The following is a 26,623-nucleotide window of genomic DNA, read 5'->3' on the forward strand; positions in this document are numbered from 1 at the left end:
TGGTATGCATCACTAGATTGAAAGACCTTTGTGTCATGCATGAAGACTAGGTGAATCCAAACTGAATAAATTGAAAACTAAATACAATGCAATTTATAGTAGAAGATTGAGAGAGAATTCTTTATTATATTATGCTTTATTAAAGCACTAAGTCTAAATAATAAGATTCAGATATCTTGATTTCACAAATATTTATTAGGTGTCTACTATATATGAGACACTGTAATTAGCGTTGATCATGCAGTGGAGAATATTGGCGTCTCCTTTTGTGAAACACACGAGCTTTTGAAGAAAAATCTGGTCAAACTTCTTGAGTTTGGTCCCATTCTACTTTCTCACTCTGTGATCTTGGGAAATCTTTTTGTGCTTCACCTTCTTCATTTATAAACAGAGATTATAGTAATTCTCCTTTTCTGGAGTTCTTAATATGATTAGTTTTAAATTCTCATAAAGCACATAGTGGAATGCCTAGCACATGTGTGAAAAAAGTTACCTATTATTTTAATCATCTTTATTATTATTATTGCTGAAAAGCAAGATGAAGAATTAAAATTAGGTATAAAAAATTCTGTGTATCTCAAGTATAATTGTTTTGGGAGCCAGTAACACCGGTACAATATCAAGTTCAGTTCAGTTGCTTAGTCGTGTCTGACTCTTTCCAACCCCATGAACCACAGCACACCAGGCCTCCCTGTCCATCACCAACACCCGGAGTCCACCCAAACCCATGTCCATCGAGTCGGTGATGCCATCCAACCATCTCATCCTCTGTCATCCCCTTCTCCTATCCTCAATCTTTCCCAGCATCAAGGTCTTTTTAAATGAGTCAGCTCTTCACATCAGGTGTCCAAAGTATTGGAGTTTCAGCTTCAACATCAGTCCTTCCAGTGAATACCCAGGACTGATCTCCTTTAGGATGGACTGGTTGGATATCCTTGCAGTAGAAGGGACTTGCAAGAGTCTGCAGCACCACAGTTCAAAAGCATCAATTCTCTGGCGCTCAGCTTTCTTTATAGTCCAGCTCTCACATCCATACATGACCACTGGAAAAACCATAGCCTTGACTAGACGGACCTTTGTTGGCAAGGTAATGTCTCTGCTTTTTAGCATGCTGTCTAGGTTGGTGATAACTTTCCTTCCAAGGAGTAAGCATCTTAATTTCCTGGCTGCAGTCACCATCTGCAGTGATTTTGGAGCCCAAAAAAATAAAGTCAGCCACTGTTTCCACTGTTGCCCCATCTATCTGCCATGAAGTGATGGGACCAGATGCCATGATCTTAGTTTTCTGGATGTTGAGCTTTAAGCCAACTTTTTTACTCTGCTCTTTCACTTTCATCAAGAGGCTCTTTAGTTCTTCTTCACTTTGTGCCATAAGGGTGGTGTCATCTGCATATCTGAGGTTATTGATATTTCTCCCGGCAATCTTGATTCCAGCTTGTACTTCCTCCAGCCCACCGTTTCTCATGATGTACTCTGCATATAAGTTAAATAAGCAGGGTGACAATATACAGCCTTGACGTATATTGGAACCAGTCTGTTGTTCCATGTCCAGTTCTAACTGTTGCTTCCTGACCTGCATACAGGTTTCTCAAGAAGCAGATCAGGTGGTCTGATATTCCCATCTCTTTCAGAATTTTCCACAGTTTATTGTGATCCACACAGGCTTTGGCATAGTCAGTAAAGCAGGAATAGATGTTTTTCCAGAACTCTCTCGCTTTTTCAATGATCCAGTGGATGTTGGCGATTTGATCTCTGGTTCCTCTGCCTTTTCTAAAACCAGCTTGAACATCTGCAAGTTCACGGTTCACGTATTGCTGAAGCCTGGCTTGGAGAATTTTGAGCATTACTTTACTAGCGTGTGAGATGAGTGCAGTTGTGCAGTACTTTGAGCATTCTTTGGCATTGCCTTTCTTTGGGATTGGATGAAAACTGACCTTTTCCAGTCCTGTGGCCACTGCTGAGTTTTCCAAATTTGCTGGCATATTGCGTGCAACACTTTCACAGCATCACCTTTCAGGATTTGAAATAGCTCAACTGAATTCCATCATCTCCATCCGTAGATTTGTTCATAGTGATGCTTCCTAAGGCCCACTTGACTTCGCATTCCAGGATGTCTGGCTGTAGGTGAGTGATCACACCATCGTGATTATCTGGGTTGTGAAGATCTTTTTTGTACAGTTCTTCTGTGTATTCTTGCCACTTCTTAATATCTTCTGCTTCTGTTAGGTTGCTACCATTTCTGTCCTTTATTACAATATCAAGTCCCTAACTAAATATTTTTAGTTTGAAATATTTTGTTTTCTCATAATAGTGTGATTTATAAAAATCTTTCTGGAGGGCAGCTTGGCAGTAAAAGCCTAGAAATGCTTATATCCTTTGACCAATTAATTTAATGGTGACATTACATAGATTTTAGGAACCTGTCCTAAGAAATTGTTACACATAAAAATATATGAATAAATATATTCATTGTAGTAATGTTTTGCTTGTGAAAAATTGGAAATATTTTTTAATCTAAAATATGGAATCATTTCAGTTGTGTTTCTTTTTTCCAAATTATTGGTTATATATTAGTACAGTGGTTCTCAAATTTTAGTGTTTTTTATAATCACCTGGGGGCTTATTAAAATAAAGATTGTTATCCTCTTCCCCAAGTTTCTGATTCAAGAAGTCTAGGATATGAGTCAGTAACTTATGTTTCTTACAGGTTCTAAGGTATCCCTGCTAGTCCTTTCAGAACCACTGGTCTAGGAGAATCTGGGCTTTCTACCTAGTATTCCAGATGATTTTTACCATCAGACACGTTTGAAAAAATGCAGTTTTGAGATATGAGGCATTTTTATGACTATTCCACTGAAAATAAAACTGTCTTAAAAAAATGAATTTAGAAGGTCATTCCGCCAGGAATTAGAAATCCAGCCTGAATTCTGGCTCCATATTCTACTTTTGTCTACAGATTTTAAACTAATAAAAGGTTTTAGAAGTCAGGATAATGGTTAATTTTGGAGGATTGTAGTATCAAGAAGAAAGGGGCAACTGGCTTAAAGGTACTGGTAATAACATTCTCTGTCTTGAACTGGTTGCTGGTCACATGAGTGCACTCACTGTACAAATTTATGATTTGTGTATCTCTGAATGTTTATTATGCCTCAGAAAGTTTCTTTAGACCTTATAAATGTATTATTTATTTGAAATGTATACTCATTATGTTCCAAAAATGCATATCTTTTCACTACACCATCTTACCTACCAATTAAAACTGAGAGAGGAATAGCTCTGACCTGGAATTTAAAAGCTTAGGCTTTAGAGACAAAGAGATGAAGATTTCTTCTTGATTCTGTCAGCAGCTTGCTGAGTGACTCCAGGCAAATGGCCTGAACCTTAGTTTCCACTTCTCTAAAAAGAGAATAATGCTTTTTATATGATGGCTTAGTTTCCCAACCTTCTTGTTTTAAGAACCCCTCTTCAGTATACTTGGAAACCATTCAGGACTCCGAAAAGCATTTTTTTTGTGTGTGTGGGATATTTATCATATTACTAATTAAAACTAAGACATTTTTGTTTTATTTTTTTTTAATTTGTTAATAATTTTATTTCTTTATTTGGCTGTGTTCCGTCTTTGTTGCTGAGTGGGCTTTTTCTCTAGTTGGGGTAAGCAGGGGCTACTCCCTAGTTATAGGCTTCTCAGTGTGGTGGTTTTTTTGTTGTAGAGCAGGGACTCTAGGGCATGAGGGCTTCAATAGTTGCATCACACAGGCTCAATATTTGCGGCTCCCAGGCTCTAGATCACAGGCTCAATAGTTGTGGAGCATGGGCTTACTTGCTCCTTAGGATGTGGGATCTTCACAGACGAGGGATCAAACATGTGTCTCCTGCATTGCCAAGCAGATTCTTTATCCCTGGGCCACCAGAGAAGACCCTAAAATTTATTCTTTATTTTTTTTCTTTTTAGTATATTTTTTTATTGAAGGATAATTGCTTTACAGAATTTTGTTGTTTTCTGTCAAACCTCACAATGAATCAGTCATAGGTATACATACATCCCCTCCCTTTTGAACCTCTCCCATCTCCCTCCCCACCCCACCTGTCTAGGTTGATACAGCGCCCTGTTTGAGTCTCCTTAGCCATACAACAAATTCCCATTGGCTATCTATTTTACATATGGTAAATGTAAATTTCCACTTTACTCTTTCCATACATCTCACCCTCTCCTCCCCTCTCCCCATGTCCATAAATCTATTCTTTATGTCTGTTTCTCCATTGCTGCCCTGTAAATAAATTCTTCAGTACCATTTTTCTACATTCTGTATATGTACATTAGAATATGATATTTATCTTTCTCCTTCTGACTCACTTCACTCTGTATAATAGGTTCTAGGTTCATCCACCTCATGAGAACTGACTCAAATGTGTTCCTTTATATGGCTGAGTAATATTCCATTGTGTATATGTACCAAAACTTCTTTATCAATTCATCTGTCAATGGACGTCTAGGTTGCTTCCATGTTCTAGCTGTTGTAAATAGTGCTGCAGTGTACAATGGGATACATGTGTCTTTTTCAATTTTGTTTTCCTCAGGGTATAATATGCCTAGTAGTGGGATTCCTGAGTCATATGGTGGTTTTATTCCTAATTTTTTAAGGAATCTCCATACTGTCTTCTCAGAAGGCAATGGCAACCCACTCTAGTAACTCTAGCCTGGAAAATCCCATGGACAGAGGAGCCTGGTAGGCTGCAGTCCATGTGGTCACTAGGAGTCAGACGTGACTGGGCGACTTCACTTTCACTTTCCACTTTCATGCATTGGAGAAGGAAATGGCAGCCCACTCCAGTGTTCTTGCCTGGAGAATCCCAGGGACAGGGGAGCCTGGTCGGCTGCCATCTTATGGGGTCGCACAGAGTTGGACACGACTGAAGTGACTTAGCAGCAGCAGCAGCAAACTGTCTTCTATAGTGGCTGTACCAATTTACATTCCCACCAACAGCACAAGAGCGTTCCCTTTTCTCCACACCCTCTCCAGCATTTCTTGTTTGTAGACTTTTTCATGATGGCCATTCTGACCAGTGTGAGGTGATAGCTCATTGTGGTTTTGATTTGCTTTTCTCTAATAATGAGAGATTTTGAGCATCTTTTCATGTGTTTATTAGCCATCTGTATGTCTTCTCTGAAGAAATGTCTGTTTAGGTCTTTTTTCCACTTTTTGACTGGGTTGTTTGTCTTTCTGGTATTGAGTTGTATGAGCTGCTTGTGTATTTTGGAAATTAATCCGTTGTCAGTTGTTTCACTTGCTGCTATTTTCTCCCATTATGAGGGCTGTCTTTTCACCTTGCTTATAGATTCCTTTGCTCTGCAAAAGCTTTTAAGTTTAATCAGGTTCCACTTGTTTACTTTTGTGTTTATTTCCATTACTCTACGAGGTGAGTCATAGAGGATCTTGCTTTGATTGATGTCATCAAGTGCTCTGCCTATGTTTTCCTTTAAGAGTTTTATAGTTTCTGATCTCACATTTAGGTCTTTAATCCATTTTGAGTTTATCTTTGTGTATGGTGTTAGGAAGTGTTCTAATTTCATTCTTTTACATGTAGCTGTCCACTTTTCACAGCACCATTTATTAAAGAGCCTGTCCTTGCCCCATTGTGTATTCTTGCCTCTTTTGTCAAAAACAAGGTACCCATAGGTGTGTGGCTTTATCTCTAGGTTCTCTATCTTGTTCCATTGGTCTATATTTCTGTTTTTGTGCCAGTACCATAGTGTCTTGATGACTGTAGTTTTGTACTATAATCTGAAGTCAGGAAGGATGATTCCTCCAGCTCCATTCTCCTTTCACAAGACTTCTTTGGCTTTTTGGGGGCTTTTGTGTTCTATATGAATTGTGAAATTTTTTCTTCTAATTTTGTGAAAAATGCCATTGCTAATTTGCTAGGGATTGCATTGAATCTGTAGATTGCGTTAGGTAGTATAGTCATTTTCACAATTTTGATTCTTCTACCCAGGAACATGGATTCTCTCTCCATTTCTTTATGTTGTCTTTGCTTTCTTTCATTGCTGTCTTATAATTTTCTTTTTTTTCCTTTTTTTGTTGTTTTTTTTAAATATAAATTTATTTATTTTAATTGGAGGTTAATTACTTTACAATATTGTATTGGTTTTGCCATACATCAACATGAATCCGCCACAGGTATACATGTGTTCCCCATCCTGAACCCCCCTCCCTCCTCCCTCCCCGTACCATCCCTCTGGGTCATCCCAGTGCACCAGCCACAAGCATCCAGTATCATGCATCAAACCTGGACTGGCGGTTTGTTTCATATATGGTATTATACATGTTTCAATGCCATTGTCCCAAATCATCCCACCCTCTCCCTCTCCCACAGAGTCAAAAAGACTGTTCTATACATCTGTGTCTCCCTTGCTGTCTCACATACAGGGTTATCATTACCATCTTTCTAAATCCCATATATATGTGTTAGTATACTGTATTGGTGTTTTTCTTTCTGGCTTACTTCACTCTGTATAATCGGCTCCGGTTTCATCCACCTCATTAGAACTGATTCAAATGGATTCTTTTTAATGGCTGAGTAGTACTCCATTATGTATATGTACCACAGCTTTCTTATCCATTCATCTGCTGATGGACATCTAGGTTGCTTCCATGTCCTGGCTATTATAAACAGTGCTGCAGTGAACATTGGGGTACACGTATCTCTTTCAATTCTGGTTTCCTCAGTGTGTATGCCCAGCAGTGGGATTGCTGGGTCATAAGGCAGTTCTATTTCCAGTTTTTTAAGGAATCTCCACACTGTTCTCCATAGTGGCTGAACTGGTTTGCATTCCCACCAACAGTGTAAGAGGGTTCCCTTTTCTCCACACCCTCTCCAGCATTTATTGCTTGTAGACTTTTGTATCGCAGCCATTCTGACTGGCATGAAATGGTACCTCATTGTGGTTTTGATTTGCATTTCTCTGATAATGAGTGACATTGAGCATCTTTTCATGTGTTTGCTAGCCATCTGTATGTCTTCTTCGGAGAAATGTCTATTTAGTTCTTTGGCCCATTTTTTGATTGGGTCGTTTATTTTTCTGGAATTGAGCTGCAGGAGTTGCTTGTATATTTTTGAGATTGTTCGTCAGTTGCTTCATTTGCTATTATTTTCTCTCATTCTGAAGGCTGTCTTTTCACCTTGCTTATAGTTTCCTTTGTTGTACACAAGCTTTTGATTTTAATTAGGTCTCATTTGTTTATTTTTGCTTTTATTGCCTATGTTCTCCTCTAGGAGTTTTATAGTTTCTGGTCTTACGTTTAGATCTTTAATCCATTTTGAGTTTATTTTTGTGGATGGTGTTAGAAAGTGTTCTAGTTTCATTCTCTTACAAGTGGTTGACCAGTTTTCCCAGCACCACTTGTTAAAGAGATTGTCTTTTCTCCATTGTATATTCTTGCCTCCTTTGTCAAAGATAAGGTGTCCACAGGTGCGTGGATTTATCTCTGGGCTTTCTATGTTGTTCCATTGATCCATATTTCTGTCTTTGTGCCAGTACCATACTGTCTGGATGACTGTGGCTTTGTAGTAGAGCCCGAAGTCAGGCAGGCTGATTCCTCCAGTTCCATTCTTCTTTCTCACGATTGCTTTGGCTATTCGAGGTTTTTTGTATCTCCATGCAAATTGTGAAATTATTTGTTCTAGCTCTGTGAAAAATACCGTTGGTAGCTTAATAGCGATTGCATTGAATCTGTAGATTGCTTTGGGTAGTATACTCATTTTCACTATATTGATTCTTCCGATCCATGAACATGGTATATTTCTCCATCTATTAGTGTCCTCTTTGATTTCTTTCACCAGTGTTTTATAGTTTTCTATATATAGGTCTTTAGTTTCTTAAGGTAGATCTAAGTATTTTATTCTTTTCGTTGCAATGATGAATGGAATTGTTTCCTTAATTTCTCTTTCTATGTTCTCATTATTAGTGTATAGAAATGCGAGGGATTTCTGTGTGTTGATTTTATACCCTGCAACTTTACTATATTCATTGATTAGCTCTGTAATTTTCTGCTGGAGTCTTTATGGCCAAAACATCCAGAACTATGTTGAATAGTAGCGGTGAAAATGAGCACCCTTGTCTTGTTCCTGACTTTAGGGGAAATGTTTTCAATTTTTCACCATTGAGGATAATGTTTGCTGTGGGTTTGTCATATATAGCTTTCATTATGTTGAGGTATGTTCCTTCTATTCCTGCTTTCTGGAGAGTTTTTATCGTACATGGATGTTGAATTTTGTCAAAGGCTTTCTCTGCATCTATTGAGATAATCATATAGCTTTTATTTTTCAATTTGTTAATGTGGTGTATTACATTGATTGATTTGTGGATATTGAAGAATCCTTGCATCCCTGGGATAAAGCCCACTTGGTCATGGTGTATGATCTTTTATTTATTTATTTATTTATTTAACTTTTTATTTTTACTTTATTTTACTTTATAATACTGTATTGGTTTTGCCATACATTGACATGAATCCACCTGTATGATCTTTTAAATGTGTTGTTGGATTCAGATTGCTAGAATTTTGTTAAGGATTTTTGCATCTATGTTCATCAGTGATATTGGCCTGTAGTTTTCTTTTTTTGTGGCATCTTTGTCAGGTTTTGGTATTAGGGTGATGGTGGCCTCATAGAATGAGTTTGGAAGTTTACCTTCCTCTGCAATTTTCTGGAAGAGTTTGAGTAGGATAGGTGTTAGCTCTTCTTGAAATTTTTGGTAGAATTCAGCTGTGAAGCCGCCTGGACCTGGGCTTTTGTTTGCTGTAAGATTTGATTACAGTTTCAATTTCCATGCTCGTGATGGGTCTGTTAGGGTTTTCTATTTCTTCCTGGTTCATTTTTGGAAAGTTGTACTTTTCTGAGAATTTGTCCATTTCTTCCACATTGTCCATTTTATTTGCATATAATTAATGACAGTAGTCTCATGATCCTTTGTATTTCTGTGTTGTCTGTTGTGATCGCTCCGTTTTCATTTCTAATTTTATTGATTTGATTTTTCTCTCTTTGTTTCTTGATGAATCTGGCTAATGGTTTGTCAATTTTATTTATCCTTTCAAAGAACCAGCTTTTGGCTTTGTTGATTTTTGCTATGGTCTCTTTTGTTTCTTTTGCATTTCTTTCTACCCTAATTTTTAAGATTTCTTTCCTTCTACTAACTCTGGGGTTCTTCATTTCTTCCTTTTCTAGTTGCTTTAGGTGTAGAGTTAGGTTATTTATTTGACCTTTTTCTTGTTTCTTGAGGTATGCCTGTATTGCTATGAACCTTCCCCTTAGCACTGCTTTTACAGTGTCCCACAGGTTTTGGGTTGTTGTATTATCATTTTCATTCGTTTCAGTGTATATTTTGATTTCTTCTGTGATTTGTTGGTTATTCAGCAGCATGTTGTTCAGCCTCCATATTTTGGAATTTTTAATAGTTTTTCTCCTGTGATTGAGATCTAATCTTACTGCATTGTGGTCAGAAAAGATGCTTGGAATGATTTCAATTGTTTTAAATTTACCAAGGCTAGATTTATGGCCCAGGATGTGATCTATCCTGGAGAAGGTTCCGTGTGTGCTTGAGAAAAAGGTGACATTCATTGTTTTGGGGTTAAATGTCCTATAGATATCAATTAAGTCTAATTGGTCTATTGTATTGTTTATCGCTTCGCTTGTGTTTCCTTGTTAATTTTCTGTTTAGTTGATCTAGCCATAGATGTGAGTGGGGTATTAAAGTCTCCCACTATTATTGTGTTATTGTTAATTTCCTCTTTGATACTTGTTAGCATTTGTCTTACATATTATGGTGCTCCTATGTTGGATGCATATATATTGATAATTGTTATATCTTCTTCTTGGATTGATCCTTTGATCATTATGTAGTGGCCTTCTTTGTCTCTTTTCACAGCCTTTGTTTTAAAGTCTATTTGATCTGATATGAGTATTGTTACTCCTGCTTTCTTTTGGTCTCTATTTGTGTGGAATATCTTTTTCCAGCCCTTCACTTTCAGTCTGTATGTGTCCCTTGTTTTGAGGTAGATCTCTTATAGACAACATATATAGGGATCTTGTTTGTGTATCCATTCAGCCAGTCTTTGTCTTTTGGTTGGGGCATTCAAACCATTTATGTCTAAGGTAATTATTGATAAGTATGATCCCGTTGTCATTTACTTTATTGTTTTGGGTTCGAGTTTTACACCCTTTTTGTGTTTCCTGTCTAGAGAATATCCTTTATCATTTGTTGGAGAGCTGGTTTGGTGGGGCTGAATTCTCTCAGGTTTTGCTTGTCTGCAAAGCTTCTGATTTCTCCTTCATATTTGAATGAGATCCTTGCTGAGTACAGTAATATGGGCTGTAGTTTATTTTCTTTCATCACTTTAAGTATGTCTTGCCATTCCCTCCTGGCCTGAAGAGTTTCTATTGAAAGATCAGCTGTTATCCTTATGGGAATCCCCTTGTGTGTTATTTGTTGTTTTTCCCTTGCTGCTTTTAATATTAGTTCTTTGTGTTTGATCTTTGTTAATTTGAATAATATGTGTCTTGGGATGTGAACTGTGAACTCCCTGACGTTAAAGCTGGTTTTAGAAAAGGGAGAGGAACCAGAGATCAAATTGCCAACATCCGCTGGATCATGGGAAAAGCAAGAGAGTTCCAGAAAAACATCTATTTCTGCTTTATTGACTATGCCAAAGCCTTTGACTGTGTGGATCACAATAAACTGTGGGAAATTCTGAAAGAGATGGGAATACCAGACCACCTAACCTGCCTCTTGTGAAATCTGTATGCAGGTCAGGAAGCAACAGTTAGAACTGGACATGGAACAACAGACTGGTTCCAAATAGGAAAAGGAGTACGTCAAGGCTGTATATTGTCACCCTGCTTATTCAACTTATATGCAGAGTACATCCTGAGAAACGCTGGACTGGAAGAAACACAAGCTGGAATCAAGATTGCTGGGAGAAATATCAATCACCTCAGATATGCAGATGACACCACCCTTATGGCAGAAAGTGAAGAGTAGCTAAAAAGCCTCTTGATGAAAGTGAAAGAGGAGAGTGAAAAAGTTGGCTTAAAGCTCAACACTCAGAAAACGAAGATCATGGCATCTGGTCCCATCACTTCATGGGAAATAGATGGGAAAACAGTGTCAGACATTATTTTGGGGCGCTCCAGAATCACTGCAGATGGTGACTGCAGCCATGAAATTAAAAGACGCTTACTCCTTGGAAGAAAAGTTATGACCAACCTAGATAGTATATTCAAAATCAGAGACATTACTTTGATTCTGTAGATCCTTTTGTATTTCTTGACTATATAAGTCCCTTTAAACATTTGTTGTAAAACTGGTTTGATGGTACTGAATTCTCTTAACTTCTGCCTGTCAGAATAGATTTTTATTTCTTTATCAATTTTGAATGAGATCCTTGCCAGGTACAGTAGTTGTAGATTTTTCCCTTTCAGTACTTTAAATAATATCCTGCCATTTCCTTTTGGCCTGCAGAGTTTCTGCTGAAAGATCGGCAGATCTGCTGAAAGATCATATGGAGTTTCCCTTGTATGTTACTTGTTGCTTCTCCCTTGCTGCTTTTAATATTCTTTCTTTGTGCTTAGTCTTGGTTAGTTTGATTAGTATGTGTCTTGGCATGTTTCTCCTTGGGTTTATCCTATACGGGACTCTTTATGCCTCTTGGATTTGATTAACTATTTCCTTTTCTTTGTTGGGGAAATTTTCAACTATAATCTCTTCAAAAGTTTTCTCATATCCTTTCTTTTTCTGTTCTTCTTCTGGGACCCCTATAATTCAAACGTTGTTGGTGCGTTTGATATTGTCTCAGAGGTCTCTGAAACTATCCTCAGTTCTTTTCATTCTTTTTACTTTATTCTGCTCTTCAGAAGTTATTTCCACCATTTTATCTTCCAGGTCACTGATTTGTTCTTCTGCTTCAGATATTCTGCTATCAGTTCCTTCTAGAGTATTTTTAATTTCAGTAATTGTGTTGTTTGTATGTTTATTCTTCTGTGATTCTCGCATTTTCTCCATTTTGTTTTCAGAGTTTTTGATCATTTTTACTATCGTTATTCTGAATTCTTTTTCAGGTAGTTTGCCCATTTCCTCTTCATTTATTTGGAGACTTCTGTGTTTTTAGTTTGTTCCTTCACTTGTGTAGTATTTTTCTGCCTTTTCTTAATTTTTTTTTTTAAACTTACTGTGCTTGAGGTCTCCTTTTCCCAGGCTTCAAGGTTGAATTCTTTCTCCCTTTTGATTTCTGCCCTCCTAAGGTTTGTCCAGCAGTTTGTGTAAGCTTCATATAGGGTGTGATTTGTGCTGAGTTTTTGTTTGTTTGTTTTTCCTCTGATGGGCAAGGCTGAGTGAGGTGGTAATACTGTCTCTGATGATTGGGTTTGTGGGTTTTTTTTGTTTGTTGTTTAGATGAGGTGTCCTATACTACTGGAGGGTGCTACTGATGGTTGGGTGAAGCCGAGTCTTGTAGTCAGCTGGTCTCCTTTGTGTGAATTCTCACTCTTTCATACTCCCTAGGGTTAGTTTGCTGGTAGTCTAGAGTTTTGGAATCAGTGCTCCCACACAAAGGCTCAGGGCTTGATCTCTTCAATGACCCTTGTCAAATTGGTTTAGCCAGAATGCCATTATGTTTCCTCTTAGGGATTTTCATGCACAGACCCTAACTCTACTCTGGATCTCCTATCTGACCTATCAGAGAACAGCATCTGAAATTGAGAGGTGGTACCCATCCTTCCAATTCATGCTCAGCCCAGTAGAGTGGAGATGGGAGAGGCTGAATGCTGTTCCCAAACTGTCCCCTGAAACCAATTTCCCTGGGTGCCTTCCTTGGAGGGGACTGTAGAGACCCACACTCAGAAAATGCTGCTTAGTTTGGCATTTAAATCCAGCAGGCCAGAAATAACACCCTTACTGGTTAAAAGTTTCCTGCTTCCCTCCTCCAGGCAGAAGGGGTCTTTAAAGAACGAGGAACTGGGAAAGCCCAATTCCTCAATGAATGAATAAAGTTTTTGCTCTGCTTTGTGGAGGACTTTCCTGGTTTCTCAGATGGTAAAGAATCCATCTGCAATGTCCCTAAGATATTTTTAATTAAAGGATAATTGCTTTACAATATTGTGTTGTTATTTTCTGCTATACTTCAACATGAATAAGCTGTAGGCATACCTATGTTCCCTCCCTCTTGAATGTCCCTCTCACCTCCCATCCCATCCTACCCCTCTAGGATGTCACAGAGAACGGGTTTGAGTCATACAGCAAATTCCCACTGGCTTTCTGTTTTACATATGGTAGTTTATATGTTTCCATGATATTCTCTCCATTCATCCCACCTTCTCCTTCCCCCCCAACCCCATGTCCACAAGTCTTTCCCCTATGTCTGTGTCTCCATTGCTGCCTGCAGGTAGGTTCATCAATACCATTTTTCTATATTCTGTGTTGTTATTGTTCAGTCTCTCAGTCATGTCCAATTCTTTGTGACCCCATGGACTGCAGCACGCCAGGCTTCCCTGTCCTTCACCATCTCCCAGTTCAGCTCAGTTTAGTTCAGTTGCTCAGTTGTGCCTGACTGTTTGCGACCTCATGCACTGTAGCACGCCAGGCCTCCCTGTCCATCACCAGCTCCCAGTTTGCTCAAACTCATGTCCTTTGAGTTGGTGATGCTATCCAACCATCGCATCCTCTGTCAACCCCTTTTCCTCCCACCTTCAATCTTTTTCAGCATCACAGTCTTTTCCAGTGAGTCAGTTCTTTGCATCAGGTGGCCAAAGTATTGGAGTTTCAGCTTCAGCATCAGTCCTTCCAATGAATATTCAGGACTGATTTCCTTTAGGATTGAGTGATTTGATCTCCTTGCAGTCTGGGGGACTCTCAAGAGTCTTTTCCAACACCAGATGGAAAGCATCGGTTCTTCAGCACTCAGCCTTGTTTTTGATCCAACTCTCACATCCATACATGTGTACTGGAAAAACCACAGCTTTGAATCTTTATCGGCAACCTAATGTCTCTGCTTTTGACACGCTATCTAGGTTTGTCTTAGCTTTCCTTTCAAGGAGCAAACATCTTTTAATTTCACGGCTGCATTCACCTGTTCTCCATGATTTTGGAGCCCAAGAAAAGAAAATCTGTCACTGTTTCCGCTTCCCCCCCCCCCCCACCCCCGTTTGCCTTGAAGTTATCAGACCAGATGCCATGGTCTTAGTTTTTTGAATGTTGAGTTTTAAGCCAGCTTTTTTACTCTCCTCTTTCACCCTCATCAAGAGACTCTTATAGTTTCTCTTCTCTCTCTGCCATTAGAGTGGTATCATCTGTGTATCTGAGGTTGTTGATATTTCTCCTTGCAATCTTGATTCCAGCTTGTGCTTCATCCAGCCTGGCATTTTGTATGATATACTCTGCATATAAGTTAAATAAGCAGGGTGACACTATACATCCTTGACATACTCCTTTCCCAGTTTGGAACCAATCCGTTCTTCCATGTCTGGTTCTAACTGTTGCTTCTTGACCTGCATAGAGGCTTCTCAGGAGACAGGTAAGGTGGTCTGGTATCCTAATCTTTAAGAATTTTCCACAGTTGATTGTGATCCACACAATCAAAGGGTTTAGTGTGGTCAGTAAAGCAGAAGTAGATTTTTTTTTTAATTCTCTTGATTTTCTGTGATACAGCGGATGTTGGCAATTTTATCTTTGGCTCCTCTGCCTTTTCTAAATCCAGCTGTTATATCTGGAAGTCCTTAATTCACATACTGTTGAAATCTACCTTGAAGGATTTTGAGCATTACCTTGCTAGCATGTGAAATAAGTGCAGTTGTGCAGTAGTTTGAACTTTCTTTGGCATTGCCTTTCTTTGAGATTGGAATGAGAACTGACCTTTTCCAGTCCTGTGGCCACTGCTGAGTTTTCCCAATTTGCTGGCCTATTGAGTGCCTCACTTTCATAGCATCATCTTCTAGGGTTTGCAGTAGCTCAGCTGTAATTCCATCACCTCTACTAGCTTTGTTTGTAGTGACGCTTCCTAAGGCCACTTGACTTTGTACTCTACGATGTCTGGCTCTAGGTGAGTGGTCACACGATTGTGGTTATATGGGTCATTTAGATCTTTTTTTGTAATGTTTTTCTGTGAATTCTTGCCACCACTTCTTAATATCTTCTGCTTCTGTTAGGTCCGTACCATTTCTGTCCTTTATTGTGCGCATGTTTGCTCGAAATGTTCCCTTGGTATCTCTGATTTTCTTGAAGAGATCTCTAGTCTTTCCCTTTCGGTTGTTTTCCTCTGTTTCTTTGCATTGTTCACTTAGGAAGGCTTTCTTATCTCTCCTTGCTATTCTTTGGAACTCTGCATTCAAATGGGTATATCTTTTTCTCCTTTGCCTTTTGCTTCCTTATATATTTGCAGTATTTGTTTTTCTCTTCCTGACTTATTTCATTGTATATAATAGATTCTTTGTTCATCTACTTTATTAGAATTGACTGAAATGACTTTCTTTTTGTGACTGAGTAGTATTCCATTGTATATATGTAGAAGCTTCTTTATCCATTCATCTGTTGATGGGCCTCTAGGTTGCTTCCATGTCCCAGCTATTGCAAATAGTGCTGTATTGAACACTAGGTTACCTGTGTCCTTTTCAATTATGGATTTCCCAGGGTATGTTCACAGTAGTGGAACGGTTGGATCATTTGATAGTTTTATTCCTTGTTTTCTTAAGGAATCTCCATACTCTTCTCCATAATGTCTGTATCAATTTACATTCCTACCAACCATGCAAAAGGAGTTCCCTTTCTACACACTCTCTCGAGCATTCATTATTTGTTGATTTTTTTCATGATGGCCATTCTGATTAGTGTGAGGTATATCTCATTGTAGTTTTGATTTGGATTTCTCTAATAAAGTACAATATTGAGCTACTTTTTGTATGTTTATTATGTATGTCTTCTTTGAATAAATGTCTGTTTAGGTCTTCCGTCACTTTCCACTTTTTAATTGGGATATATGTTTTTCTGTTGTTGAGTTGCATGAGCTGCTTGTATATTTTGGAAATTAATCATCTGTCAGTTGTTTCATTTGCTGTTCTCCCATTCTGTGGGTTGTCTTTTCACCTTGTTTATAGTTTCCTTTGTTGTGCAAAAGCTTTTAAGTTTAATTAGATCCCACTAGTTTGTTTTTATTTCCATTACTGGAGGAGGTGGGTCATAGAGAATCTTGCTGTGATTTATGTCATAGAGTGTTTTGCCTCTGTTTTCCTCTAAGAGTTTTATAGTTTCTGGTCTTACAGTGAGTGAGTGAAGTCACTCAGTCGTGTCTGACTCTTTGCAACCCCGTGGACTGTAGCCTACCAGGCTCCTCCATCCATAGGATTTTCCAGGCAAGAATACTGGAGTGGGTTGCCATTTCTGTCTCCTGAAGATCTTCTCGACCCAGGGATTGAACCCAGGTCTCCCACATTGTAGGCAGACGCTTTACCATCCGAGCCATTACATTTAGGTCTTTAATCCATTTTGAGTTTATCTTCATGTTTGGTGTCAGAAAGTGTTCTAATTTCATTCTTTTAAATGTAGCTGTTCAGAATTGCAGCATCACTTACTGAAGAGACTGTCTTTTCTCCATTGTATGTTCTTGCCTCCTTTTATGAAAGAAAGATGACATAAACAGATAGAGAGTAATTTCATGTTCCTGGGTTGGAAGAATCAGTGGTATCAAAAATCAATATACTATCAAAAGCAGTCTACAGATTCAGTGCAATCCTTATCAGTTTACCAATGGCATTTTTCACAGAACTAGAATTAAAAATTTCACAATTCAGTGGAAACACAAGAGACCCTGAATAGCCAAAGCCATCTTCAGAAAAAAGAATGGAGCTGGTAGAATCATTCTTCCTGATTTCATACTATAATACAAAACTATAGTCATCAAGACAGTATGGTACTGACACAAAACAGAAATATAGACCAATGGAATAAGACAGAAAGCCTGGAGGTAAATCCATGCACCTACAGGCACCTTATCTTTGACAAAGGAGGCAAGAATACAAAGCTAGGACATTTTAGAACAAATAGGAACCTAGGAATGCATTTCAGTAGCCATTAGAGCAATGACCATATCACAGGTTACATCATATAAACTTTGGTAAACTCCACTGTAAACTCATGTGCAGATGAGAGTAGAGAGAATAATGCCTTCCTTTTGTTATGAACATAATTTTGTCTAAAGGGTCCCTGTATCACTTTTGAGAAATACTTGTTGAAAGAATAATGGCCTGATAAAATTCTTATTTTAAAATGCCCAATGAAAATAGTACAATACAATCAACATACTGTATCAGTCCTTTTTTTTTTCCTTTAAGAAAAAATACAAAATTCTCCCCTCAAATCACATTTATAAACAAGAATACATCCAACATTTATTAAGTTGATTGTGTCCAGATGTTAGCAGTATTTATTATCATGTGGTTTTAAAAAATCAGGTAATTTTTTCTTCTTCATTTTTCTGTATTTTCCTAATTTTTTAAGATAAACATAACTTTTGCAATCAGAAAAAACCACTTGTGCTTTACCAAGGATAGTTTTCTTGGCTTACACTTGTAGAATTTTTATGGCTTACACTTTTTTGTGAAACAAAGAAAGTGGTTTAAACCTCTCTCTGGTTGAAGGGTTTTCATTTTGCTATTAAATCTGAATAAAAAGAAAATTTCAAACTAAAGAATTTTCATGTTTAGTTTTACTCTCTAATTATTAATACAACTTTCTATCATCAAAAATATTGCAACCATACCATCTTGTATAAATTCTATTTTTATTTTGTGACTTTATGTATATGAACTCATTGTGTAAAAGAATGTGATTCATTTATCCTGTGCGGTAGCCTACTAATAATGAGTTCGCTAATGTTTTTCTTTTATAGGAAAAAGCTCAGGCTATAGAACTCTGGCAGACTGTTTCTCAGGAGTTGTGTAAGCTACAGAAACTTTACCAAGAACATATGACTGAGGCCCAGATTCATGTTCTTGAAAGTCAAAAGCAAAAGGTAATTTTGGATTTCATGGTTTTCTTGTGTATCAGTAAGTTGCATTCTGGAGAAATTCAGTTTTGGAGAAGAATGCCCAAGTCTCTAGTGTAATATTTATGTTGGCAATAAATAGATCTTTGATGGTTAGAAATCTTTTGAACACACTAAATGATTAAATAGTGCCTAGTGTACATTGGGTTTTATAATGTTATTAGCACTGAAAGCTGTATTTAGGGCTAAAAAGCGGCCATAAGATTTTATGTATAAATGAATCTCTAAAACTTTCATATTCCTGATTTTTTTTACCTGATTTAAAAAAAGACCAAAACTGTTCATTAGTTTATGGACAGTGAAGAAGGCTACTCAAATATGACAACACTGTGTAAAACAAAAATGTTAACAACCTTAAATGTGACCTTTTACTGAAATAGATGTCAAGTGCCTCTAACATAAACTCATCAGAATAGGATTTTAAAAGAGGAAAGAATCTTAATGGTTATTAAGGATTTCTTTATGTCCAAAGCAAGAATCATTTTATATCCTTTTAAAGTGGGCATCTAACTTTTGTTTGATATCTCTGTTAACATACACTCACTATCTCACAAGACCATCCATTCCATTGAAAAATCTACCTCCCTTATCTTTCCATTGATTCTTTTTCTGCTAGGTATATTGAAAACTTTATGACAGAGAGCAGGTATCTTTTTTATGCTTTGGTGAACTTAGAATATTCCTTTCTAAGTTCGGATCAGCTTCCAGCATTTTATCCTTTGAACTTTCAATGTATGAAATAACCTTAGTATTCCTGTGATGTGAATTTTTTGCTAGTCCCCCTTCTAGGACATCTCCATAGTTTTCATCAGAACTTCTTTCTTCACTCATGTTGGGTTCACTTTCACTAAGTTACCCTTGCCGGTGTGTCTGTAGTCTCCTGAATAGTGGCAGTGTCCATGTTCTCACATTCAGATATTTTCTCCTGTAACTTCATTTACAACATTACCCAGAGTTATCACTTTCTGTTTCTTTGCAGCAGTTTTATCTTCATTGGCTAATTCCTTCTTTCAGTTATCAATTTTCTTAAAAATGTCACATGAGTATATTATCACTGGAAGAAAAGGAGACAGCACAACTGCACACTTTGCTGTCTCTGCATGAACTGAATAACAGAAACTCTGGGACCGAAAGTAATTAGACACCGATCATGATGTTCTGCTATCACATGGTCAGTTGTAGACTGAAGAGTTAGCAGTACAGTCTGCGTTTTATGTAATAATAATTAATGTACTGAGTGATATATAATCAATGTTTTCTATAGTATTATGCAGTTAATGTATTTGTGACTGAGATTTGAATCCTGTTATACAGGACTAATATAATTCAACTGTACTATAGTAAGTGAAAATCATGCTTTTCAAGGCTACAGGACATGGACTGCCTGTACTCTTTCAGTGCACGAGATGCTGCATTGTTGTCTCGTATTTCATTCTGTTTAATTGTTGTCCTGAATTATAAAGTTCTTTAATATGTGTTTAAAGAGGAACAACAATAAGCCAGATAACGAAGCAACTGGTGGAATAAAGATTCTTCTGACCATATTCTCATATAGTAAAGAAAGCAGTTCTCCTTGTTATCAAGACTATGTTATTGGTATGTGTGTTTGGTTAGGAAGGGGGTTGACTTTTCTCACCATAGTATTGGACCATACTTTCCCTAGAGAAATTCATAGTAATTTATACATACATATGTGTGCATGTGTGTGTGCCAAGTTGCTTCAGTTGTGTTTTGACTCTTTGTGACCCTGTGGACTATAGCCTGCCAGGCTCCTCTGTTCATGGGATTCTCCAAGCAAGAATACTGGAGTGGGTTGCCATGCCCTCCTTCAGGGGATGTTCCAGACCCAGGGATCGAACCCACATCTCTTGCCTCTCTTTCCTTGGCAGGCGAGTTCTTTACCACTAGCACCACCTGGGAAGCCCCATACGTACATGTAACACTGCTGTTTATGTTATACATAACAAAGCTAGTGGAGGTGATGGAATTCCAGTTGAGCTATTTCAAATCCTAAAAGATGATGCTGTGAAAGTGCTGCACTCAATATGTCAGCATATTTGGAAAACTCAGCACTGGCCACAGGACTGGAAAAGATCAATTTTCATTCAAATCCCAAAGAAAGGCAATGCCAAAGAATGCTCAAACTACTGCACAATTGCACTCATCTCAAACACTAGTAAAGTAATGCTCAAAATTCTCCGAGCCAGGCTTCAGCAATACATGAACCGTGAACTCCCTGATGTTCAAGCTGGTTTTAGAAAAGGTGGAGGAACCAGAGATCAAATTGCCAACATCTGCTGGGTCATGGAAAAAGCAAGAGAGTTCCAAAAAAACACCTATTTCTGCTTTATTGACTATGCCAAAGCCTTTGACTGTGTGGATCACAATAAACTGTGGAAAATTCTGAAAGAGATGGGAATACCAGACCACCTAACCTTCCTCTTGAGAAATCTATATGCGGGTCAGGAAGCAACAGTTAGGACATGGAACAATAGACCGGTTCCAAATAGGAAGAGTACGTCAAGGCTATATATTGTCACCCTGCTTATTTAACTTATATGCAGGGTAAGCCATGAGAAACGCTGGGCTGAAAGAAGCACAAGCTGGAATCAAGATTGCCAGGAGAAATATCAGTAACCTCAGATATGCAGATGACACCACCCTTATGGCCGAAAGTGAAGAGGAACTAAAGAGCATCTTGATGAAAGTGAAAGAGGAGAGTGAACAAGTTGGCTTAAAGCTCAACATTCAGAAAACGAAGATCATGGCATTTGGTCCCAGTCACTTCATGGGAAATAGATGGGGAAACAGTGAAAACGGTGTCAGACTTTATTTTGGGGGGCTACAAAATCACTGCAGATTGTGATTGCACCCATGAAATTAAAAGACGCTTACTCTTTGGAAGGAAAGTTATGACCAACCTAGATAGCATATTCAAAAGCAGAGACATTACTTTGCTGACTAAGGTCCGTCTAGTCAAGGCTATGGTTTTTCCTGTGGTTATGTATGGATGTGAGAGTTGGACTATGAAGAAAGCTGAACGCCATAGAATTTATGCTTTTGAACTGTGGTTTTGGAGAAGACTCTTGAGAGTCCCTTGGACTGCAAGGAGATCCAACTAGTCCATTCTAAAGGAGATCAGTCCTGGGTGATCATTGGAAAGACTGATGCTAAAGCTGAAACTCCAGTTCTTTGGCCACCTCATGCGAAGAGTTGACTCATTGGGAAAGACCCTGATGCTGGGAGGGATTGGAGGCAGGAGGAAAAGGGGATGACAGAGGATGAGATGGCTGGATGACATCACCAACTTGATGGACATGAGTTTGGGTGAACTCTGGGAGTTGGTGATGGACAGGGAGGCCTGGCGTGCTGTGGTTCATGGAGTTGCAAAGAGTCGGACACGACTGAGCGACTGAACTGAACTGACTGAATACCTAATATAATATCTAACAGTCTTATTATCTGCAAATGATTTGTAATTGCTGAGTGCTTTGTTGTAACTCAGGATTTGAATGTGTCTGTAGGGTTCCCTGGTGGCTCAGTGGTAACGAATCCTCCTGCCAGTGCAAGAGACACAAGAGACATGGGTTTGATCCCTGGGTGGGAAGATCTCCTGGGTAAGGAAATGGCAACCCACTCAAGTATTCTTGCCTGGGAAACCCCATGGACAGAGTAGCTTGGTGGGCTACAATCCATGGGGTCACAAAGGAGTCAGACACTACTTAGCATCTTTTTTTTTTTTTTTACGACTTAGCATCTAAACAACAACAAACATTTAAAACTATGGAGTAATTCCCATTCTGATTCCTTTCCTGTGGATTTTTGAGAAGGCAGCTATCACTGTCTCTCTCTTCAACTCTTACAGAGTTTTCAAATTCCAGTTTATGACTATTTGTTTTATAATCATTACAAATGGGTATTTTTACCTAAAGAAATCATAATAATGCTTATGTTCCTTTTCAGTTTACAAAATGATGTTTCCCAACATACCTTGGTTTGAAAATAACACACATGTAGTCTGAGCTGTAATACTTTTACCTCTGAGATCTAGAAATCATTTCTAATGTAAGTATCTTTTTGAAGGCTGTTTCTTCATTTAGGTCAGTAAACTAAGCCATTAGGTTTTGTTTTCCACCTGAATAAGATCATTTTTTATGGTACAGCTTTGAAGTTAGGGTTTTTAGGGGGTTTTAGTTGTTACTGTTGCTTTTTGCATAGACCTTACAGATAATACTTTGTCTTTATTTGAAGCTTTAGCTATCAAGCTTTAAATCTTTCATCTGACATATTAACACCTCCTCCTAACTATGTCACCTGCACATATGATATTTAATTTGGTCATAGTAGATAATCAAAAGGTTTAAAACTTGTGGGGCAGTCAAACCATGAGACTCATAAGAAGAGGAAAAGGTACAATAATAACTGTGCCATGGTTTGTTTTAAACAGGTTTGAATGTGGTTTTTCAGTATTGGACAAGGTGTTTATATCATACCTGTCTCCTGATGGATTGATTTCTAGAAATAATTTGATGTTGTTCAGTCACTTAGTCATGTCCGCTGCTCAGTCATTACCCCATGGACAGCAGCACAACAGGCTTCCCTGTCCTTCACCACTTCCCCATGCTTGCTCAAAATCAGGCTGTCGATTGAGTCGGTGATGCCATCCAGCCATCTCAACCTCTGTCGTCCACTTCTCCTCCTACCTTCAGTCTTTCCCATCATCAGGGTCTTTTCTAATGAGTCAGCTCTTTGCATCAGGTTGCCAAAGTATTGGAGCTTCAGCTTCAGCATCAGTCCTTCTAATGAATATTTAGAACTGATTTCCTTTAAGATTGACTGGTTTGATCTCCTTGCAGTCCCAGGGACTCTCAAGAGTCTTCTCTAACACCACAGTTTAGAAGCATCAATTCTTTGGCGTTCAGCTTTTTTTGTGGTCCAACTCTCACATCCATACATGAATACTGGAAAAACCGTAGCTTTGACTAGACGGACCTTTGTTGGCAAAGTGATGTCTCTGCTTTTTAATATGCTTTCTAGGTTTGTCGTAGCTTTTCTTCCAAGGAGAAAGCATCTTTTAATTTCGTGGCTACAGTCACCATCTGCAGTGATTTTGTAGCCCCCGAAAATAAAGCTTGTCATTGTTTCCATCGTTTCCCCATCTCTTTGGCATGAAGTGATGGGACTAGATGCCATGATCTTCATTTTTTGAATGTTGAGTTGTCAGACAGCTTTTTCACTCTCCTCTTTCACTTTCATCAAGAGGCTCTTCAGTTGCTCTTCACTTTCTACCATAAGAGTAGTGTTATGTGCATATCTGAGGTTATTGATATTTCTCCTAGCAATCTTGATTCCAGCTTGTGCCTCATCCAGCCTGACATTTCGCATGATGTACTCTGCATATACATTAAATAAGCAGAGTACTCCTTTCCCAATTTTGACCCAGTCTGTTGTTCCATGTCCTGTTCTGTTTCTTGACCTGCATACTAGTTTTGCAGGAGGCAGATAAGGTAGTCTGGTATTTCCATCTCTTTAAAGAATGTTCCACAGTTTCTTGTGATCCATACAGTCAAAGTATTCAGTGTAGTCAATGAAGCAGAAGTTGAGTTTTTCTGGAATTCTCTTGATTTTTCTATGATCCAGTGGATATTGCCAATTTGATCTCTGGTTCCTCTGCCTTTTCTAAATCTAGCTTGAACATCTGGAAGGTCTCAGTTCACATAATGCTGAAGCCTGGCTTAGGGAATTTTGAACATTACATTGCTAGCATGTGAAATGAGTGCAATTGTGTGGTAGTTTGAACTTTCTTTGGCATTGCTGTTCTTTTGGTTTGGACAGAAAACTGACCTTTTCCAGTCCTGTGGCCACTGCTGAGTTTTCCAAATATGCTGGCATATTGAGTGTAGCACTTTGACAGCATCATCTTTTAGGATTTGCAGTAGCTCAGCTGCTATTCCATCACTTCCACGAAGTTTCTTTATAGTGATCCTTCCTAATGCCCACTTGACTTTGCACCCAGAGATGTCTGGCTCTGGGTGACTGATCACAGCATCGTGGTTATCTGGTTCATTAAAACTCAGCAGTGGCCACAGGACTGGAAAAGGTCAGTTACCATCCAATCCCAAAGAAAGGCAATGCCAAAGAATGCTCAAACTACGGCACAATTGCACTCATCTCACATGCTAATAAAGTAATGCTCAAAAGTCTCCAAGCCAGGCTTCAGCAATACATGAATCGTGAAACTCCCTGATGTTCAAGCTGGTTTTAGAAAAGGCAGAGGAACCAGAGATCAAATTGCCAACATCTGCTGGATCATGGAAAAAGCAAGAGAGTTCCAAAAAAACACCTATTTCTGCTTTATTGACTATGCCAAAGCCTTTGACTGTGTGGATCACAATAAACTGTGAGAAATTCTGAAAGAGATGGGAATACCATACCACCTGACCTGCCTCTTGAGAAATCTGTATCCAGGTGAGGAAGCAACAGTTAGAACTGGACATGGAACAACAGACTGGTTTCAAATAGGAAAAGGAGTACGTCAGGGCTATATATTGTCACCCTGCTTATTTAACTTCTATGCAGAGTACATCATGAGAAACGCTGGGCTGGAAGAAGCACAAGCTGGAATCAAGATTCCTAGGAGAAATATCAATAACCCCATATGCAGATGACACCACCCTTATGGCACAAAGTAAAGAGAAGCTAAAGAGCCTCCTCATGAAAGTGAAAGAGGAGAGTGAAAAAGTTGGCTTAAAGCTCAACATTCAGAAAACGAAGATCATGGCATCTGGTCCCATCGCTTCATGGGAAATAGATGAAATAGATGGGGAAACAGCGGAAACAGTGTCAGACTTTATTTTGGGGGGCTCCAAAATTACTGGAGATGGTGATTGCAGCCATGAAATTAAAAGACCCTTACTCTTTGGAAGAAAAGTTATGACCAACCTAGATAGTATATTCAAAAGCAGAGACATTACTTTGCCAACTAAGGTCCATCAAGTCAAGGCTATGGTTTCTCCTGTGGTCATGTATGGATGTGAGAGTTGGTTGTGAAGAAAGCTGAGCGCCGAAGAATTGCTGCTTTTGAACTGTGGTGTTGGAGAAGACTCTTGAGAGTCCCTTGGACTGCAAGGAGATCCAACCAGTCCATTCTGAAGGAGATCAACCCTGGGATTTCTTTGGAGGGACTGATGCTAAAGCTGAAACTCCAGTACTTTGGCCACCTCATGTGAAGAGTTGACTCATTGGAAAAGACTATGATGCTGGGAAGGATTGCGGGCAGGAGGAGAAGGGGACGACAGAGGATGAGATGGCTGGATGGCATTACGGACTCGATGGACATGAGTCCGAGTGAATTCCAGGAGTTGGTGATGGACAGGGAGGCCTGGCATGCTGCGATTCATGGGGTCACAAAGAGTCGGACACGACTGAGCAACTGAACTGAACTGAAGATCTCTCTTGTAATGTTCTTCTGTGTATTCTTGCCACCTCTTAATATCCTCTACTTCTGTTAGGTCCATCCCATTTCTGTCCTTTATTGTGCCATCTTTGTATGAAATGTTTCCTTGGTATCTCTAATTTTCTTGAAGAGATCTCTAGGCTTTCCCATTCTGTTCTGTTCCTCTATTTCCACTGTTCTCTTAGGAATTCTTTCTCCTTTCTGTTTTTAGAACTCTACATTCAAGTGAATATATCTTTCCTTTTCTCCTTTGCCTTTTTGCTTTTCTTCTTTTCTCAGTTATTTCTAAGGCCTCTTTAGACAGTCATTTTGCCTTTTGCATTCCTTTTTCGTAGAGATAGTTTTTTTACTACCTCCTGTACAATGAATGCCACAAACCTCCATCCATATTTCTTCAGGCACTCTATCATATCTAATTCTTTGAGTCTATTTGTCATTTCCACTGTATAACCATAAAGGATTTGATTTAGATCGTACCTGAATGGCCTCGTGGTTTTCCCTACTTTCTTCAATTTAAGTCTGAATTTTGTAATAAGGAGTTCATGATCTGAGCTACAGTCAGCTCCAGGTCTTGTTTTTGCTAACTTCTCCATCTTCGACCACAACGAATTTAATCAGTCTGATTTCGGTATTGTCCACGTGGTGATGTCCATTTGTAGAGTTATCTCTTTTGTTGTTGGAAGAGGGTGTTTGCTATGACCAGTGTATTTTCTTGGCAAAACTCTGTTAGCTTTTGCCCTGCTTCATTTTTTACTCCACAGCCAAACTTGCTTGTTACTCCTGGTATCTCATGACTTCCTACTTTTGCATTCCAGTCCCCTGTGATGAAAAGAACATCTTTTTTTGGTGTTAGTTCTAGAAAGTCTTGTAGTTCTTCATAGAACCATTCAACTTCAGCTTCTTTGGCATTAGTGATTGAGGCATAGACTTGGATTACTGTGATATTGAATGGTTTGTCTTGGAAACGAATAGAGATCATTCTGTTTTGAGATTGCACCCAGGTACTTCGTTTCGGGCTCTTCTTTTGACTATGAAGGCTACTCTTTTTCTTCTAAGGGATTCTTGCCCACAGTAGTAGACA

General features: G+C 38.6%; 1 protein-coding gene across 1 annotated transcript in view; it reads left to right on the forward strand.

Moving 5' to 3' along the window:
* The window catches only part of SCLT1 (sodium channel and clathrin linker 1), a 249,471-nt gene that overhangs the window by 73,979 nt on the left and 148,869 nt on the right, over nucleotides 1-26,623 (forward strand). The window contains exon 7 of the mRNA XM_052655079.1: nucleotides 17,931-18,053. Within this exon, the coding sequence (XP_052511039.1) occupies nucleotides 17,931-18,053 (123 nt within the window). The remainder of the gene's footprint in view (nucleotides 1-17,930; nucleotides 18,054-26,623) is intronic.

This window comes from Budorcas taxicolor, chromosome 17 (assembly GCF_023091745.1).
Source record: "Budorcas taxicolor isolate Tak-1 chromosome 17, Takin1.1, whole genome shotgun sequence".
In the NCBI taxonomy this organism is placed as follows: Eukaryota; Metazoa; Chordata; class Mammalia; order Artiodactyla; family Bovidae; genus Budorcas; species Budorcas taxicolor.